Genomic DNA, 20,116 nt, shown 5'->3' with positions numbered 1-20,116 from the left:
ATATATGAGGATGTGTATTGGTTAAATTCAAATACTATGCCATTTTGCATAAGAGACTTCCACTGATTTTGGTATCCACATGAAGTCCTAGAACCAATCCCCTGTGGATACTGAGAGACCACTATATTATGTGTAATTTTCTATGCTATTGCTAAGTGCAATTTACATGTAAGTATTTTATTAAAATAATAATACAATCAAAGTCACAAAGAATTGTTTTAAAGCCAGCCCACAATGTGGGCCCTACGTGCTAGTCATTTCCCGGATCTTCCGCTTGCGCCAAATCGTGCTGTGCTTTTGGATAAACATGAATATCAACTCTGTCTTTGATATTTCCGTCTTTCGAAACTATTATCGCTGACAATTTTTCACAAGCTGGTTTATTATATATGTGAGCGTGATCTTTTGGATTCATATAAAAATCCAAGAAAACTTCTTTGTCCGTGTTTTGCAGATAAATTTTGTGCAAAGTGTGATACATTTGGACACATGGATTTGTATCCTTTATTGGCTGCAAAATTTCTAATAAGTCCGATCATTTAACTCTTTCCATTCTATGTTGCATTGCTTCTCCGTGATTATAAATATAAAACTGACCGAATGGTGGTTTCTATGAAATTAAACTTGTAGTAGCTTTAATTGTTGTGGGACCACAGATTCTCATAGCGTGTGGTCCTGAATCATGTAAATCTATGTTTTGAGCATTGAATGATGTGAACGCGAACAGATTATTGTGCTATAGATTTGGATATTTTGCCTGTAGTGTTTGTGGATTTCAATTTCACCAAATAATAAATCTTTTATTTCTTGTGTATACGCCTCTTCATTGGGAAGAAACACTACTTTTCCCTGATGGCAACACAAATTAGACCATCTACATACTTCTGTCATATCACCTATGTCCATATATTCGATCTTATTTTACTGTTACGTTATTTCACCAAGTAATAATTTCTGTTTGTTAGCGCTAATACAATCTTTACTATCAGTTTTTTGAGACTTTAGAATTTTAGTACTTTCATAATCCCTAACCTGCTCTGTATGTGTACGTTTTTTAACCTCTTTACGATGTTCTACTTTGTCTTCTACTCTTTGTCTTTATTATCCAACCCTTCTTGGACCTGTTAGGTTTTCAAATCCACTTGGTCCGGGCTGATTATAACTTTCCTTATTTTCCAAATTTGTACTTAGATTATTATTGTTCTTTTCTAAAATTCTATTCTCTCCAATGTTTTTGGACCTCTTTTCGACACGCTGCACTTTCTTCTTTGTTTAGTCATTGATGTTTCATGTAGAACATATAAAATTACTAGCAAAATACCCGCACACACACACACACACATATAAACATATATACATATACATATATACATATCTACATATACACATCTACATATATATATATACACATATCAACAAATATATACACAAACATATACACACATATACACACAGACACATATATATACAGATGTACATATATATACATATCTACATATATACACACATATATATATATATATGTATATATATACTAGCAAAATACCCGCACTTCGCAGCGGAGAAGTAGTGTGTTAAAGAAGTAATGAAAAAGAAAAGGAAACATTTTAAAAATAACGTGACATGATTGTCAAAGTAATTGTTTTGTCACTGTTATGAGTGTTGCTGTCATTAAGGATTTGATTATTATTATTTCTTTCAGTCAGGTTCGTATTTGGAGGAAGTGTTGCGTTTAAGTTACATTCCGTGTTTGTTAACCGTTGTAAAGATAATAGGTTTCATTCATCGAACTGTTCACTACCCAAATCGCTATGCAAGTATTTAGCAGCAGCGTCTCTATTAAGTTGTGGATTTGCCTGCGAGTATTTAGCGCGAGTGTGTTTATTAACTTGTGGATTTTTCTGCGAGTAGTTGGCAGCAGTGTGACAAAGTTGTTTTCGTTTCCTTTTTACTGTTTTCTCACAGCTTGGATTGCTGCTGTCATAATCGGTTTGAGTTTACATACAGTGAACCCTCGTTTATCACGGTTAATCCGTTCCAGACTCTACAGTGATAAATGAATTTTCGCGAAGTAGGATTCTTTATTATTCTTTATCTAATCAGTTAGAGTATAGAAAACCTGTTTACGACCTTCTAAATATGTTTTTTAACATTATTAGAGCTCTCTAGACATAAAATAACACCTTTTAGTCACCATTACACTCGTATTACCCAATATATTAGACAAAATAATAGAAAATAAGACATATTAGACATTATAAATATCATATTACTAGGCACTCGCCTTTTAAGGCGACCGACTTTTATCCTCAATTTTTGTGCGCTCCATGTGTACATCAGGCATGTAAGTGTAGGGAATGAGAACATCAAAGTGCCCATTCATAACATCTCCCGAAAACCTAATTTTTTTATCCCCTCAAGTGCCTGTCCAAAGTCGTACAATGTCAGCCCGAATCTGTACCACTAAAGACGGAGTTTCATGCACTAAATAAGCTATAGATGAGAATAAGCAAGCACCATCTCCCCTGATATATACTACGCGGTGAGGCATTTGTATTCCATCAACATTAATTATTTCCAGAGACATCATTTTTCCAGCGCATCGCGCACAAAAGCAAGGGAAAGATGAGAGCACCAGAACTCTGCTCACATTGCGTCGCCGTACCTCAAGCCGCAAGTAGTAAGTCTGTAATAAGCGGAATACCGCTACGCTTTGCACTCACGGGACGGAAGGACAATCCCGAACGCTTTTATATAGTAGATTATTGTACTGTACATTTAATTGCACACAAACACACACAGTTCTTACACACAACCACTAACCTATGAAGGCACGACCTCAGTAGGAGAGTATTCAGAGGTGGTGCAGTATCTTCAGCAGGTGCGTTGTTGTCTTCTTCCGCTGAAGGAGTACAAGTAGTAGGCAGTGGGTGTCTGGGTGCACGGCTGAAGAAAATCTTTATAGGCAGTTGCTGGCGCTGTCTTTTCATATGCGTGAGGAGGCTTTTGTAGGGTATTGCCATCTTTAATCATATCCAAGAGTTTCACCTTCTCCTGGATAGTAAGCATCTTCCTCCGGCGCTTAGTTTTATTGTCAGAAGGCTTAGAAAAAGCAGCACGTTTAGGATAAATCGTAGGGCTTAGATAAAAGTTCTCAGAAAGCGCATGTGTAGTGACGTAAGCGTGTATGAGAAAAAAATCACGATAGAGTGAAGCCGCGAAAGTCGAAGCGTGATATAGCGGGGATCACTGTATATATATATATATATATATATATATATGGATATATATATATATATATATATATATATATATATATACAGTATATATATACATATATATATATATATATATACACATATATCAATATACATATCTACACATTGTGGACGCGCCCCGGACACAGACAGGTGGACATGCTGTTCATCACCACCACACATTTATTTACAATACTATTACGTACAATATTTACAATTCCTAGTGCACACACGAACCCTAAACACAGTCCTGGCCACACAATGCCTTACTCTTCGGGCCGCCTCCACTCTCTCTCCTGCTTTGTCCTGCTTTCACCCGACTCCAGCCTCGAATGAAGGGAGACGGCCCCTTTTATCTCATCCCGGATGAGCTCCAGGTGTTTCCCGGCATTCCTCCCTGGACACGCCCCAGTGTGGCGGAAGTGCCGGCTGTTCTCCCGGAAGCTCTCCGGGTGTCCCTTCTCCTCTTCCCCCAGCACTGGCGGAAGTGCTGAGGTCCATGGTCCCCAAGGCATTGGGACGCCCCCCGGCGATGACCACGGGTCCCTACAGGGTTGGGCTTCCTAGCCCTCTACCCGTGGCCCCCAAAGCAACCAGGATGGCAGCCCCCACGTGATCCAGGGTGGGTGTAGACCCTCTTCCGGTCCCTCAAGGCGTCCCGGCGTCCCTGACAACGTATATACACACATATACATATATACAGTGGTGTGAAAAACTATTTGCCCCCTTCCTGATTTCTTATTCTTTTGCAAGTTTGTCACACAAAATGTTTCTGATCATCAAACACATTTAACCATTAGTCAAATAGAACACAAGTAAACACAAAATGCAGTTTTAAATGATGGTTTTATTATTTAGGGAGAAAAAAAATCCAAACCCTACATGGCCCTGTGTGTAAAAGTAATTGCCCCCTTGTTAAAAAAATAACCTAACTGTGGTGTATCACACCCGAGTTCAATTTCGTAGCCACCCCAGGCCTGATTACTGCCACACCTGTTTCAATCAAGAAATCACTTAAATAGGAGCTGCCTGACACAGAGAAGTAGACCAAAAGCACCTCAAAAGGTAGACATCATGCCAAGATCCAAAGAAATTCAGGAACAAATGAGAAGAGAAGTAGTTGAGATCTATCAGTCTGGTAAAGGTTATAAAGCCATTTCTAAAGCTTTGGGACTCCAGCGAACCACAGTGAGAGCCATTATCCACAAATGGCAAAAACATGGAACAGTGGTGAACCTTCCCAGGAGTGGCCGGCCGACCAAAATTACCCCAAGAGCGCAGAGACGACTCATCCGAGAGGTCACAAAGGACCCCAGGACAACGTCTAAAGAACTGCAGGCCTCACTTGCATCAATTAAGGTCGGTGTTCACGACTCCACCATAAGAAAGAGACTGGGCAAAAACGGCCTGCATGGCAGATTTCCAAGACAAAACCACTGTTAAGCAAAAAGAACATTAGGGCTCGTCTCAATTTTGCTAAGAAACATCTCAATGATTGCCAAGACTTTTGGTAAAATACCTTGTGGACTGATGAGACAAAAGTTGAACTTTTTGGAAGGCAAATGTCCCGTTACATCTGGCGTAAAAGGAACACAGCATTTCAGAAAAAGAACATCATACCAACAGTAAAATATGGTGGTGGTAGTGTGATGGTCTGGGGTTGTTTTGCTGCTTCAGGACCTGGAAGGCTTGCTGTGATAGATGGAACCATGAATTCTACTGTCTACCAAAAAATCCTGAAGGAGAATGTCCGGCCATCTGTTCGTCAACTCAAGCTGAAGCGATCTTGGGTGCTGCAACAGGACAATGACCCAAAACACACCTGCAAATCCACCTCTGAATGACTGAAGAAAAACAAAATGAAGACTTTGGAGTGGCCTAGTCAAAGTCCTGACCTGAATCCAATTGAGATGCTATGTCATGACCTTAAAAGGGCACTTCATGCTAGAAAACCCTCAAATAAAGCTGAATTACAACAATTCTGCAAAGATGAGTGGGCCAAAATTCCTCCAGAGCGCTGTAAAAGACTCATTGCAAGTTATCGCAAACGCTTGATTGCAGTTATTGCTGCTAAGGGTGGTCCAACCAGTTATTACTTTTCACACAGGGCCATGTAGGTTTGGATTTTTTTTTCTCCCTAAATAATAAAAACCATCATTTAAAAACTGCATTTTGTGTTTACTTGTGTTATATTTGACTAATGGTTAAATGTGTTTGATAATCAGAAACATTTTGTGTGACAAACATGCAAAAATAAGAAATCAGGAAGGGGGCAAATAGCTTTTCACACCACTGTATACACACATATACATATACAGTATATATATACACACCTATCTACATTATATATATATATATACATTTCTACATTATATATACACACACATACATACACACAAATATATATATATATGTGTATGTATGTGTGTATAGGTGTGTGTATATATATGTATGTGCCTATATGTGTGTGTGTATATACAGTGATCCCTCGCTATATCTCGCTTCGACTTTCGCGGCTTCAGTCCATCGCGGATTTTAAATGTAAGCATATCTAAATATATATCACGGATTTTTCGATGGTTCGCGGATTTCTGCGGACAATGGGTCTTTTAATTTAAAGTACATGCTTCCTCAGTTTGTTTGCCCAGTTGATTTCATACAAGGGATGCTATTGGTGGATACAACAACAACAACAACATTTATTTATATAGCACATTTTCATACAAACAGTAGCTCAAAGTGCTTTACATATTAAAGAATAGAAAAATGAAAGACACAATTATAAAACAAAATAAATCAACATTAATTAACATTGAATAAGAGTAAGGTTCAATGGCCAGGGGGGACAGAAAAAACAAAAAAACTCCAGACGGCTGGAGAAAAAATAAAATCTGTAGGGATTCCAGACCATGAGACCACCCAGTCCCCTCTGGGCATTCTACCTAACATAAATGAAACAGATGGCTTAGAAGCTACCCAATCAGAGCACGTATTACGTATTAACTAAAATTACTCAATGATATAAGATGTGCTTCCCGAACGGTGCTTGATTGTTTGCTTTTCTTGTTCTCTCTCACTCTCTCTAACATGCTCTGCGCCTGACAGACGGGATGTGAGCAAAGGGGCTGTTTGCACAGAGGCTGTTTGCCTAGAAGATATGGACGCTACTCTAAAAATGCTGAAAGACTACCTTCACATTGCTCCCTTCTTTGCGGCTGCTTTATCGCGGTGCACATACTTAAAAGGCCAACAGCCCTATTGATTTTTTGATTGTTTGCTTTTCTGTCGCGCGCGTGCTCTCTCTCATTGACATTCTCTGCTCCTGACGACGCTCCTTTGAAGAGAAGATATGTTTGCATTCTTTTAATTGTGAGAAAGAACTGTCATCTCTGTCTTGTCATGGAGCACAGTTTAAACTTTTGACTAGAGGGATCTAATAATGTTAACAGTGTGGGAGAGTTTATAAGGGCTTAAAATATATAAAAATAACCATACAAACGTACAACCATAACCATACAAAATATATATATTGTAAAAGAGTGAGGAGCAGACAGCAAAAAGGTAGGGGTTTTCCGGCCCCGTATATTGTCGACAATCCACAATAAAAAACTGGTTAAAATTATAAACAAAGAACTGTTCATAAGCGCGACGCCGAATCATGGCGTCGGCGGCCATTTTATGGAGGAGGAGCCGGAAGTGGAGGAATGCTGGGAAGGAACCGTGAGGGAGGATGCGATCGATGACGTCAGGAAAAGATGGAGGAGGAAGGGCGGAAGTAAGCGTAGTGCAGGCAAACCCGGCTTATGGTGGTGGAGCGTCTTTTTTCCTGTAAGGAAGCATAGGGAGAAAGTTAGTCCCCTGCCATTCCCTGCCAGCGAATGTCTTCCCAGGTGTGTCAAGATCCTTCCGCGGTCTCCCACTCATGCGTGCGTGACTATATATATATATATATATATATATATATATATATATATATATATATATATATATATATACTGTATATATATATATATATAGCTGATTACCCATTGGTTTTGGTCACTGATTGCAAGGGAAAAAAATAAAATGTAGTCTATAAGTTATTAAACAGTAAAACATTAACGTTTTAAGAAGTACAGATACATTGGGCACTACTGGAGTGGTTTCGGGTAAACTACATTTTAAAGACGGTGTAACAGAACAGGTAAGTAGTACTAACAGCAGCTAAAATGTATATGGATCATCTCTCGGTAGTAGATCCCTTCTGAAAGGCGCTACACGACGGCTGTGGTATAGAAATTACATTTTCTATGTGAACGTCCAAATTTCTGCCTGTGGCAATCTGCTTTCCCGGCATCACCAACAATTAAAGAAAATTAGTTTTGTGTCCTCTGCAGTGTTAAGAGAGAAAGGCTTTGGTTTGGGATAAAAGGAAAAAAGGTGTAAAGAAAGGAAACTTGCCTTTTTCTTTTATATGGTGTAGAGAGACATCTTCGCTGACGATATGAGCGCCTTTTGGGAAGCGTCGTGGCGGGTCTCGTGTAGACTGGAGAGACAGCCCTGCTATTAACTGGCCGGGATGGCACTGTCGGTCCTCCACTCCTGTGCGTGTCTTCATAATCCGACCTGACTACCTCATAATCGTATATGTGCAAAAGAAAGTGTGAAGCGCCTTAATATTAGTTTGCCGCGGTCTAGAAATGGGATCCCTTGTTTGCAGTTGTCTAGGCTATAGCTCAGGGAAAGGAGTAAATAATTAAGTGTTTACTTTACCTTATATGGACAGGCACTCAATTACGTGGGAGGCGTGATGATGTGAGACGCAACTCCGCCTCCCACGGCCATCAAGCTGCAGTCTATTACAGTATATGGAGAAAAAATAGGTTCCAGTTATGATCATTACGCGTTGAATTTCGAAATGAAACCTGCCCAACTTTTGTAAGTAAGTTGTAAGGAAGAAGCCTGCCAAATTTCAGCCTTCTACCTACACGGGAAGTTGGAGAATTAGTGATGAGTGAGTGAGTGAGGGCTTTGCCTTTTATTAGTATAGCTATACACATACATATACATATCTACATATATATACACACATACATATACATATCTACATATATATATATACACATACATATATATATATATATATATATATATATTATACACATACATACAAACATATATATATATATACATATCTACATATATAAACTGTATATAGCAAAATCCCGGCGCTTCGCAGTGATGAAGTACTGCTTTTAAATTTTTATTAAGAAGAAAAGAAAACCTTTTTAAACTGAGGGAAAATATACCAATAACTATCTGTTAAGGATCTCTTTGTATAGCACGTTGTCAGTTCAGCACTCCGGTTGTAATATAACGAAGCTGCACAAGCTCACTCTTGAGAATGCAACGTATAGTTGTCCAGGAGAAAAGCAATCTTGCCTCAAATCAATGGCAACGTTTTGTAGGGTCTGTCCCTGAGACTTATTACTTGTCATTGCAAAGCAGAGCCTTACTGGAAATTTGAGGCATTTGAATTGAAATGGGAGATTCAGAGAATATAATGGTGATGTGAGGAATACAATTAGAGTGTAGCGCTCTGCTGTTTTTTTGTGAAGCAGCCTTTACACAGCTTCTCCGCTGTTTTATAAACGAACGACATATAAGGCCATCCTTTTTCCTTGTTTCGCCAAGGAAGCTGCCTTTTTATTTAATCCAAGGGTTCTCCAATGTTTTATTGTTCGTTTATTACGATTGTTTTAGTTCTCTTTATATAGCACGTTGTCAGTTCAGCACTCCATTGTAATATGACAAAGCTGCGTGAGCTCACTCTTGAGAATGCAACGTACAGTTGTCCAGGAGAAAAGCAATCTTGCCTCAAATCAATGGCAACCTTTTGTTGGGTCTGTCCCTGAGACTTATTACTTGTCATCGCGAAGCAGAGACTTACTGGAAATTGGAGGAATTTGAATTAAAATGGGAGATTCAGAGGATATAACGGTGTTGCGAGGAATACATTCAGAGTGTGGAGAATCTCTAGAGACAGCGTGTGTATTAACTTGTGGATTTTTCTGTGAGTATTTGGTGGCAGCGTGACAAAGTTGCTTCTGCAAGACCGCGTTAGCTGTGGAGCTCAGCCCGGAGCATATTCTTTTCCTACCTTGTCAATTGTGTAATGTGTTTTTTGAACAGGTTTAATGCATGTAAGTGATCACTCGTACTGTGTTCAGTCAGTTCACGTGAGCTGCTCTCTTGTGTGATGTTGCGATGTCCACAGCTTTATTTAATGTTAGCTAAGACCTGGCACTTGAAAGTTTTTCGCTACAGCAATTTTATTTCTGTTAGAAAGTGATCCAAAGTCTTGTTTATACCTCGTGTCTTCTCATTAAACTTGTACCTCGCGAATAAAGTATTCGTCGAAGGCATGACAAACATTAGCGTGAGCGTGTCTATAAACTTAATTTAAACTTACGGCTTACACCGTGCTTTGTGCAGTAGCTGCACTTATGAATATGCTTGTATGCGTTTTTTCTTCAGCGCTCTTTGGAGCTGTTCCTTGTTTTCTACGTACTGCGTTCACAGTCAGTTCACGTGATTACGTGGGAGGCATGATGATGTAAGACACAACTCCGCCCCCCACGGCCATCGAGCTGAAGTCCATTACAGTATATGGAGAAAAATAGGTTCCAGTTATGATCATTACGCGTAGAATTTCGAAATGAAACCTGACCAACTTTTGTAAGTAAGCTGTAAGGAATGAGCCTGCCAAATTTCAGCCTTCTACCTACACGGGAAGTTGGAGAATTAGTGATGAGTGAGTGAGTGAGGGCTTTGCCTTTTATTAGTATAGATTGTCTAGAAAAGGACTATATCGAAGGAAACAAATAGATTGTTTGTCTTGTATTAAAATGAGGAAAACGTAACAATTTATAAGACCTGAGAGCACAGAAGCTAGTATTCACACAAATGAGAGTTGGGTGGACCGTGGGCATGGTTAAATCTCCTGGCACAAAGTCTCGTCTCTCAAGACTTGAAATTATCTCTCTGAAAAAGTCTTGTCTCATCCCAGGATTTTTTTTATATAATAGAGAGATTTGCGCAGATGGTATATTCACCCAGTCCTGGAGCATTAGTAAGGCTAGAACACTGAACTGTCAAGAGGTTCATTCAGCCAAAAAGTGTCATCAGCAGGTAAGCTTGAAGTCAAACCAAATGATATATACAGCAGTATGTTTTTTAGACTATTACTAATAAAATGGGTGACTATTTTTCTTAAATGTTCTGTTTCTTTTCATGAATAAACAACACACTAACATTTCTAATTAATGAATTTCAATTCATTCTTATTGTCGTTTTTCTGTCAGGTTTGGATTGCAGTTTCCCTTTTGTTGTTTTATGACTGCAGCCCCAAAGAGGAACGGCAGACACCTAGTGACTTAAAAGAGAACTGCTGACCAAAAAGGGAATAATCTGGAGCTGATTTATAATAGTGAAGCTCTACCCAGCAACACAGTGGTAACAATGCAGAGATAACTCCATCATCATTTCAAAACATCACAGTTTTTCCATGGTTTTGTCAGAAAGTACTTTATCTACTTTTCCCTGGGAAAACTAACTGCCATACCTAAACATTTTCTGACATTTTAATAGAGCAGCATATCTAGATCCAGAGCATTGTCCACCGCACAATGAATAAATCTTCACTTGTCACCACAGCTTTCTGCTTGGACTACCTACTGGACTACAATCGCTCCATGCAGGGTGATCTGACTAATCTGCCCAATTTTAGCCAGCAAAGCCGTGACCATCTATTTATTGGTGCCACCCAGAGGGAGCCTCAGCTCATTGCCATTCCTGTAACAGCCTTTTATGCTTTGCTATTTGTTTTTGGGATTCTAGCTAATGGGCTGAGCATTCTTACCCTAATGAGAAATGGCCGCATGAAAACCAGTGCTATTCGTTTCTACCTGCTCAGCCTCACCTTATCAGACATCCTGCTTTTGATGACCATTCCTATCACTCTCTATCGTTACTACTGGCAGTACTACCCATGGCGCCTGAGCGACCCTGTGTGCAAACTCTACTTCATGATTAGACAGGTTTACTGCAGCAGCACAAGTTGGACAATTGTTGCATTCACTGCTGAGCGTTATGTGGCAATATGCCACCCAATGTGGTCCATTAGTGGACTTCGCCAGTCTCGTCTGCCTTACCTCTTGATTGCCATTTGGCTTTTGTCCTTAGGAAGTTCAACCCCTTTTGGACTTGTTTATGGCCAAGCTAATGCTTGCATCCTGGACTACACCTCCACATCTCCAGATGGTGCCATGTTGTACTCCACAGTATGTGAGCTGCTTGAAACAGAGCCCTATCCCATCTACAAAGGTGCTCTTCAGATGAGAGGAATCCTCTGTTTTCTGGTGCCTCTGGCCTCCATCTTCAGTCTTTACATCCTCATTTTTTGCCATTTACAGCAAAACAGTCGCAACCGAGAGAAAATGGGATTAAGGCGAATGGAAACATCTCCACACCAGTCCACAGACAAAAAATCCTGTGGAAAGCTGCCATTCTCGGAAAAGAGGGCCCTTCAGCTTATGGGTGAATATGCATTTTGCATTTTCCCTGTGCTAAATAAAGAAAGATTTTTTTTCTAAGTAACTTTTTAACATCAGTTTATATTGCTTGTAACAGAGATATTTACTGCTATGATGTTTAAAATTAAAACCCATTCCTAAATTCTATAGACAAATGGAAAATGGCTGTGTGAACAAAGACCTTCTGTAAACTGACCTTGAGTGAGAGTTGGTGTGTTGAAGCAGTAGCCACCTTAGAACATGAAAGCTGTAGGATCTCAGGCCTGGAAGGGAATTCTTTGTGAGAACTCACTGTGTCTGCATTATGTATGGAAGTGAGCTGGAGTGAAGGCTCACTAGCAGAGAAGAGTGAGAAAGAAACGGCAAAAGGAGAGAATATGTATTGCTTTGTGCCTTTAGAAAAGAAGCCATCCTTCAGGTTATAGGTGTACTGTATAGGTGGACTCTGTAGATTAGTTAAGATCAGTTTGGGGGAATGTTACTTTTAAAAATAACTTAAGTTACATTACTTTTTTCTTACCAAAAAATCTAAATACATACAGTACATTATATTGTCACATTTTAAAAAATCTAATGCGTTGCAAACAGTGTGTTACTTTAGCATTACTCTTTCTTGTAAAAACTGCACATTTGTTATTAAGTCTTAAGTCCATATATAAACCTTCATGAACCTGAAAAGAAACACAGCCAAGCATGATAATTCTCTTGTGTTTGAGAAATACGTTTTAGTCCTTCATGTGCTGTGAAGTAAACAACATCCTTCTCCCTTTTCCATTCCCAAAGAGAGCCTCTGAAGATTTGCTGCACCACCAGGTCAGACTCTTTCAAAATATTTATAGCAAATAACTACATTAAAACTAAACTGGCATTTTACTTATGGATTTCTGTTACTCGATTACACACAGCACATTCTTTTCTGCCACCACGTGTGCTTCTTGCCATACACCCAGTGCTGCTGTGAAAATCATTGGCACCCAGTGGCCCTAAACTGTAAATGTACTCCTCTGCACAAACATACAGCATTAAATGTATGCCTGTGAGTTTTGTTAATTTCTTTTCACTTGATTGCATGCTGTGTACGTGTTTAAGCTTTTGCTCAGCGGTCACTGGATGGCCTGAGCATGTATGTGCACAATGTTAATGAACCCAGCAGTCTTTGTAAAGAAATTTCCAGCCTGAGAATTGAACTAAGTCCCTGGAGCTGTGAGGTAGCATGTTGGCTGTCATGCTTGTTACAAACATCTGAACAAAGCAGTTGTGGAAATCTATACTGAAGAAATAACAAAGAAATTATGTTTCAGGGGAGTTTTCAAAAGAGAAGTCAGATGGATGAAATGAATGTGCTTATAAGTCACAAAAAACAAAGGAACCAATCAGATCTTGTACACTTTAAACAGGCAGGAGTTTAAAAAACAGAAACAAAATCTAAACAAAAGCAAACTGCTTCAGAAGCTAGTGTTTTTCAGATAATGAGTATTAACTATGTGAATAAATAGCTAACACTAAGCTGAAGGCATCTCCATGATAACCAGTTTAACTGAGACATCATACGATTACCTGAAAAAGCCACATGCACCCTAGCAATGTGCAGCGTTGATAGAATTGAAACAAAATGGTGCTACTGAAGATGGCACCAGAAAGACAGTAAATAACAACTGTCAAAAATCATCAACTAAAGATATAATCTGTGGGAATTAAATATTTTAATTTGAAAGTATCATGATTCGGGTAATGAAATAAAACTAAAGAAGTCATCATTTTCCCTATAACCCAATAAATCATTTGTATAGTTTTTTTAAAATGGCAGAGATGAAATTATACCCACAATATTATATCCAAATGGAAATAAGCTGTCCAAAGGACATATTTATTTTTGTAGTATATTTCACCAGAAAATGATCAGCATGTTCACAGGGAAAACAAAGAATAGTCAAAAATCAAGTGTGGTCTTCATCCAGAAAGAAAGTGCAGAAGATCTAGCAACTGAAACCAAAATGTTAATCAAAAATCACTCTCAAAATATCAAAGCAGAGTTAACAACCACTACTAGAATGAAGGCCCCTAACAAATGCTAACACTGACAAGGTTTTACTTGATTTTTTTTTTGTTCTTCATTTCGCCTTATGCAATTTCTTGCATTAGGAATTTGTTAGTTTTCACATACCCCTTGGGGTCAGAGTGCAGGTTCAGCCTTTGTACGGGTGTCCCTGGAGCAATTGCAGGTTAAGGGCCTTGCTCAAGAGCCCAGCAGAGTAGGATCTCTTTTGGCAGAGACAGGGATTTGAACTGGCAACCTTTGGGATACCAGTGCAGATCCTTAGCCTCAGAGCCACCACTCCGCCCATTCAAAAGATTGTCTACTCAGAATCATACACCATCATCTTATATAGGAAACCCAAAGTGACGACACATATATTAACAGAATCCAGCCACGTAATAGTGATAAATAACATGCAGGCAATCATCGAAAACATAAACAAAATGGCAGCTCCCACAAGAAAATCAAACTGCAAAATCGCACCAAAAAGATATCACAAATATACTGTTAAAATAAAATAGGTTAAATGTTGCATATTTAATATTATAAAAGAAAAAAAACTAGAAGTCCACAAGCTAAGTTCACTACACACAAACTAGAACTCACTGTCAGATTGCAGTCAGTCGCATAATCTTTTGGTTTACAATTAGGACTAAACCAGGACAACAATCAAAAACAAAACAAAACTTAAAGAAATGTACACATTTTCCAGGCAATCTTATTCAGTCCTGGGCTCCTAGATTTCTATACTAAAAAAAAAAACGACAAAACAAAATAAGAATTTGTTCTTCATTAAACTATTGAGTGATCCTAAAACTTAACAATGCACAGAAGGAAAAAAAGAATTTTTTAAATAAATATTTTTAAATTAAATAAAATATTTAGCAAGAACCATAACATTAGAGTGAAAATGAGGTTGAAAACAAAGTGTGGACCAAAAAGACAAAAATAAAACCTAGCAGCAATATTATACTGCACTAGAGAGGTGAGCAGAGCTCATGGATCAAGAATCAAGAATGGAGATCAAGATAAAGTCAAGCAACAAAGTTAGGATCGCAACCAGGGAATCTAATCTAATGTGCATCGAGGTGAAATTACTAAACCAAAAATCACATCCTAGCAACTTTTACCCAAAATGGCATTGCAGGAATTCTAAATATAATGCTAATTAGAAAAAAACAAATCATTTTTAAGCATTAACTTATTTTTTCTAAAAAATAAAGGTGCCCTTAGATTCCCCATATTTCAAAACCAATATTAAAAATTAAAACAGAATAAAAAAAAACATACAGCCCAAAATAAATTAAAGAAACAAAATCTAACTTGACAAGCATATAAATTAGAAAGAAAGTTGAATTAAATGTGAAAAGCCCTGACTCCTTTAAAGATTTTGCACATAAGTTTATTGTAATTATCTGGACACTTTGACACTGAGGGTGATGTCCTGTTGTCTTATTTAGGCAGGTAAAAATGACATAATATGTCATGTGAGTGAGCGATGGGCATAGTGAAATAGCACCACTACAGCCATGTTAAAAACACACAAAATGGTGGCACCCATGAAAATAAACCACAACACAAAATGGTGGCAAGACAACATTATAAAAACTAGAATAAAAATGCTAATATTATTAGAAATGTGTACAATAATAAAAAGAAGAATTCAATTGAATTCTGCAGGGTAAGAATCGTCAAATCTTGACAAACAATAAAACTGTGAAAGACTAACACTACTGGGCATGAGATGGTGCCATGCTCTGGTTTTCTCCAATATCCTAAAGACAGGCAGGTACAATTATGTTGTATCTCTGCATAGGCCCTGTTTGAATGTGTGCAATAATAATAATAATAATAATTCATTATCTTATATAGCACTTTTCTCGCTATTCACAGTGCTTTACATAGGCAGTGGGGAGCCATTTCAGCCACTATCAATGTTGAGCACCTACCTGGATGATGTGATGATGTAATAGAGGCCATTCTTGTGCCAGTGTTCTCACCATACTTTAGTCATTAGGTGGTGAAGAGGTGAGAGAGACAGTTAGCCAATTACAGACAGAAGATGATTAGGACGCCAGAATGACCAAGCTATGGTGGACAGTTTAGACAGGACATCAGAATAAAACCTACTCTTTTTGAAAGATTTCCAGGGATCATTAATTACCACAAACAGTCAGGGCCTCAGTTGTATGCCTCATCTGAAGGCAGGTGACAATTTGTAAACTGGGGCATTGGTATCCACACACAAACCAAAGGGTAAGAGCCCACTGATGGCCTCATCGACACCTCTTCTAGCAGCAACCCAAGCTTATCTTAGATACTCGCCAATCCAAATATTGGCCAGGCTCAGCATACTTAGCTTTAGCTCTGGAGCGCAGGGGGTATGACTGCTGAATGTGTGTGGGTATATTGTAGTTGCAGCAGTAGTCATGTGTAGAGTTTAGTGAAATGCTTACTTGCATAGCAGATCAATTTGTAACTTTCTGAATCTCTCAGTTCCCATGTTAAACAAGAATGTTTTCAAATCCATAACTTCAAGTTGTTTAATGGAAAATACAAACCTTTTACTTCTCTTTGTCTTTGCCATATTTATCTCCAGGGGCTGTTATTGTGGCTTTCTTTGTGTGCAACTTCCCGGACCTGGCTTCTTCCCTGATGCATGTCTACATCAGCAAGTGGTCCACAGCAGTGCACACCCTCTACATCGTCCTCAAGTCTTACTTGTCTCTGCCACTCTGGTATGTCAGTAGTGCCCTGGACCCAATTATCTTCTGCATATCCTCCTCAACATTCCGCAGTGCCTGTCACAAGACCTTGGGGCCCATCCTGCCCTCCTATGGCAAAGCTGCATCTGGATCAAGGAGAGCAGACCCATGGGTCATATGCAGCAGCTGCTGCATGAAAGAAGAAGGTGCAGAAGGAGGAAGAGGTGGAAGCCGAGCCACAACCAGCCATTTGAGTCGCAGATCCACCTGGACACTCAACTCCTCAGTAAGGGAGCAGAGCGAGTGCACCGGATTTATGTTACAAAATGGAGATCCCCAGCTCCTCTCACTGCGTAGTCTCTATGGAGATGAAGTGCCAGAGAAGATCTGACTGACTGACTGCCTTGTATTCTGTGTTCTGCAAATATGTCTGAAATGAAAGCTGCCCCTTTCTACTTCACTAGCTACCCAGAAGTTGACACCTCCCCTGGTTGAAACCATTTTCAATTCTAAGGGGCAGCATGGGGCCGGGCACACTTGGGCATACATCCACACTTATATTGAGTATATTGTGACCAAACCAATATTAAGAGAACATGTTAATGAGAGTGAAAGGGCCAGGATTCAAGCAACTAGCACTTAGCAGCGTGCCATGATGAACACTACCAACCCCAAACTCTTTAAGTCATGGATGGTTTACAAAATGCAGTCCTTTGGTTTGTTTTAAAAAGTGCTTGCATTAATGCAACAGAATTAAAAAAGGCAAAGATGGTGTAAACAGTATGGGGCACTCTAGAATGTTGAGTATTGTTAAAACACCAGAATGTAAAATGTAAAATAAAAATAAACCCAAGAGAGGACTAAACCATTGTACTTCCAGACAAGCATCCATTGACCATCATGCACACAGAGCCTGCTCTATGACTAAAGACAAAATCATTCCTGTTGTATGCTGTCAAGACGAGTCTCGGACTTATCGAAGTGAATCGCTGTGTATGTCAGACTAGACGATTCACTTCATGGGACAGCAGCACTGACTGCCTCAGAGTTGCTAAGATTATTTAAATGAGGACATGGCTGAAAATCATAGTCGGCAAATGTGACAGGCCCTCACTGACACGAACACTTGCTGGTTTGAACATGACATAACCGATTTGTCAAGTATTTTCTTCTTTATACGGAATCACAATTACACAGTTAAGCAGCGAAGACACCAATGAATCACTTAATTTTTTGACATGCTAGGATGTCTGCATCTGCCTGCCCACTACAAATGTTCAATATGCTCCTGTGCAGCTGATAAAAACAACATTTACAGGGAAAGGCGCTATAAAAAGAACACTTTGGTAAAAACCCACAACAGCATTTATTTGTATGGTACATTTGCATACAAAGAACGTAGCTCAAAGTGCTTTAGGAGATGTCAAGGAAGATGTTAAAAGAGAAAACATAAACAAATTAGAAACAGATAGGAATATGAATGAATACATGACATAAAATTAGTAAAAAAATAAATAAATAAAGTTTTAAGAGAAAACAATGCAAATAAAGCAAACTTTGCACACAGATGAAAATGGGCACAACCACAAACTTTCCTCAATCACCACAAAAGGATGCATTTCCAGAATTAGTGGAATCTCAAGCTTTATTTTATATAGTGCCTTTTGCCAGTACAAAAACACAATATAATAAAATCATCTCTAATTTGCTTTAAGTTTTATGCAGTTTAGTGAAGGGCAGAATGGCCACACCTGAGACATTAGACTGGAGTGTTCAGGGTCACTAATTTGAGCCTTTTAGTTTACTCATTACTGGCTTTTAATCGGCCATGAAACTCACTCACCAGTATGTGACTGTAAGCATCAGTCTGGTTGTTCTGTACTTGCATACCACTTGCGGAACAATCACTTTGGAAGGCACTATATAGACAAAATATTGGCTAGTTTATAAGAAGAGGGGCAGTGTGTGGTTTGTAATTTTACGCAGATCTATCAAAGTCATAAGCAAAACCAAAATTCTTCTCACACTATAATATTTTATTTATTTGTTGGGACAATGTAAGGTAGATCACCACTTTAAAATAAATCAGCCCAAGGAAATGTTCAGTTCTGTACTTGATACTATTTGTACTGTTGTTTTCTTTGTGGTTTATTACACCTGAGGGATGTTATGTAAGTACTGTAACACAAAAAAATGATATGTGATATTTTAAAAGAGTAAAAGCATGTTGTAAAGAGAACCCAGGTGTCTCCATCCTAATGTATATGGCCTGTCATCAATGAGTCAGTCAACAAATAGCAATGTGAAACCCCTTTACAATCTGTTTTTATGTATTTATAATAAATAGCTGTACTTCATACTGTATGATGTGTTGTTTTAGTTTAAGACGTCTGGTATTAAATGTAAAAAACTCAAAAGCCTGGGTTAGAGTGCTTTGTCTGTTCCTGTGTCAGTGGGCAATTTGCAATTTAATACTTTGTATTTGACTGGTGTCATTTCCAGCAGTGCATCAGGCAATGAGCAGACATGAATTTTTAAAGCACTTTCTAGTAAACACTGGAACAACATTTGTTTGCATGGCTTGGATGCCATGCTTTGGATTTGTTGCATCCAGTTTTGATGTTTGGGGTAAGAAGAGCTCAGAGCATTTCTTGACAGCTAGTCCTGGAAGAGGCTCCAATCCACAGAAATACCCAAAGACATCTACAGTTTAGGGCACCATTAATACCCAGCCTGACTATGAACTTTAAGAAAAAAATATATAATCCGGAAGAAAAGTCAGGCAAACATGAAAATGAGTCCACATAGGAGGCAGTGTGCCAAGATAATATACCTACAGTAGTTTCCAAACTCTGTGGAGCAGTGACAATACTGATGAAGCCACTGTCATGCTACAACATACCAGGAAATTTGGAACTTCCTCTAATTCTGATTTCAGGTCACTTGGTTTCAAGTTTTGTATAGTTTTCATATCATTGAGAAACTTTTAAATAAATCCAAAGGCATGATAGATAGATAGATAGATAGATAGATAGATAGATAGATAGATAGATAGATAGATAGATAGATAGATAGATAGATAGATAGATTGTTTGTCCACAAAGAAAAATTAAAAATATTTGGAGGAGACAACAGGACACTCCATGGTGATGGCTGCTGACAAGTTGGGCTTTGTTCCTCGACTATAAACAGAACTCTCCTATTGATAGGTAATCTCTTTATGTACTTTTGTTAAGTAATTCAGAATACTCTGCCTATCTTGTAGCACTAACTATGTTGTCTTCTGGGCACAGCCTTCCATCTTCAGATGTTACAGGTGACATAGGTTCATGCTAGCATGCAACGAAGAGCCTCCTAACACAGTATACTAAAAACTCTGAATTTAAATATTCAAAATAATTTTTCTTACTTAAAAGCTGACATTACTTGGATAAAAGGACAACAAGCAAATTTTATCGAAGGAATACACCTTCTGCAGTCTAAAGTCAGTGGCTATAATGCTGAAGTCAGGGCCCTGTATCATGAACACGGCATCTTTAAAAG

At 38.7% G+C, this 20,116-nt stretch overlaps 1 protein-coding gene across 1 annotated transcript in view; it reads left to right on the top strand.

Annotated features, from left to right (window-relative positions):
* The window catches only part of LOC120542500 (neurotensin receptor type 1-like), an 89,433-nt gene extending 70,480 nt beyond the window's left edge, over nt 1-18,953 (top strand). The window contains exons 2-3 of the mRNA XM_039775015.1: nt 10,601-11,834; nt 16,468-18,953. Coding sequence (XP_039630949.1) covers nt 10,925-11,834; nt 16,468-16,964 — 1,407 coding nt within the window. The 5' untranslated portion in view covers nt 10,601-10,924 and the 3' untranslated portion in view covers nt 16,965-18,953. The remainder of the gene's footprint in view (nt 1-10,600; nt 11,835-16,467) is intronic.
* The last annotated feature ends 1,163 nt before the right edge of the window (nt 18,954-20,116 follow it).

This window comes from Polypterus senegalus, chromosome 1, assembly GCF_016835505.1.
Source record: "Polypterus senegalus isolate Bchr_013 chromosome 1, ASM1683550v1, whole genome shotgun sequence".
NCBI classification, from domain to species: domain Eukaryota; kingdom Metazoa; phylum Chordata; class Cladistia; order Polypteriformes; family Polypteridae; genus Polypterus; species Polypterus senegalus.
The sequence above is the reverse complement of the archived record's forward strand: the minus strand, read 5'-3'. Positions and strand labels throughout refer to the sequence as shown.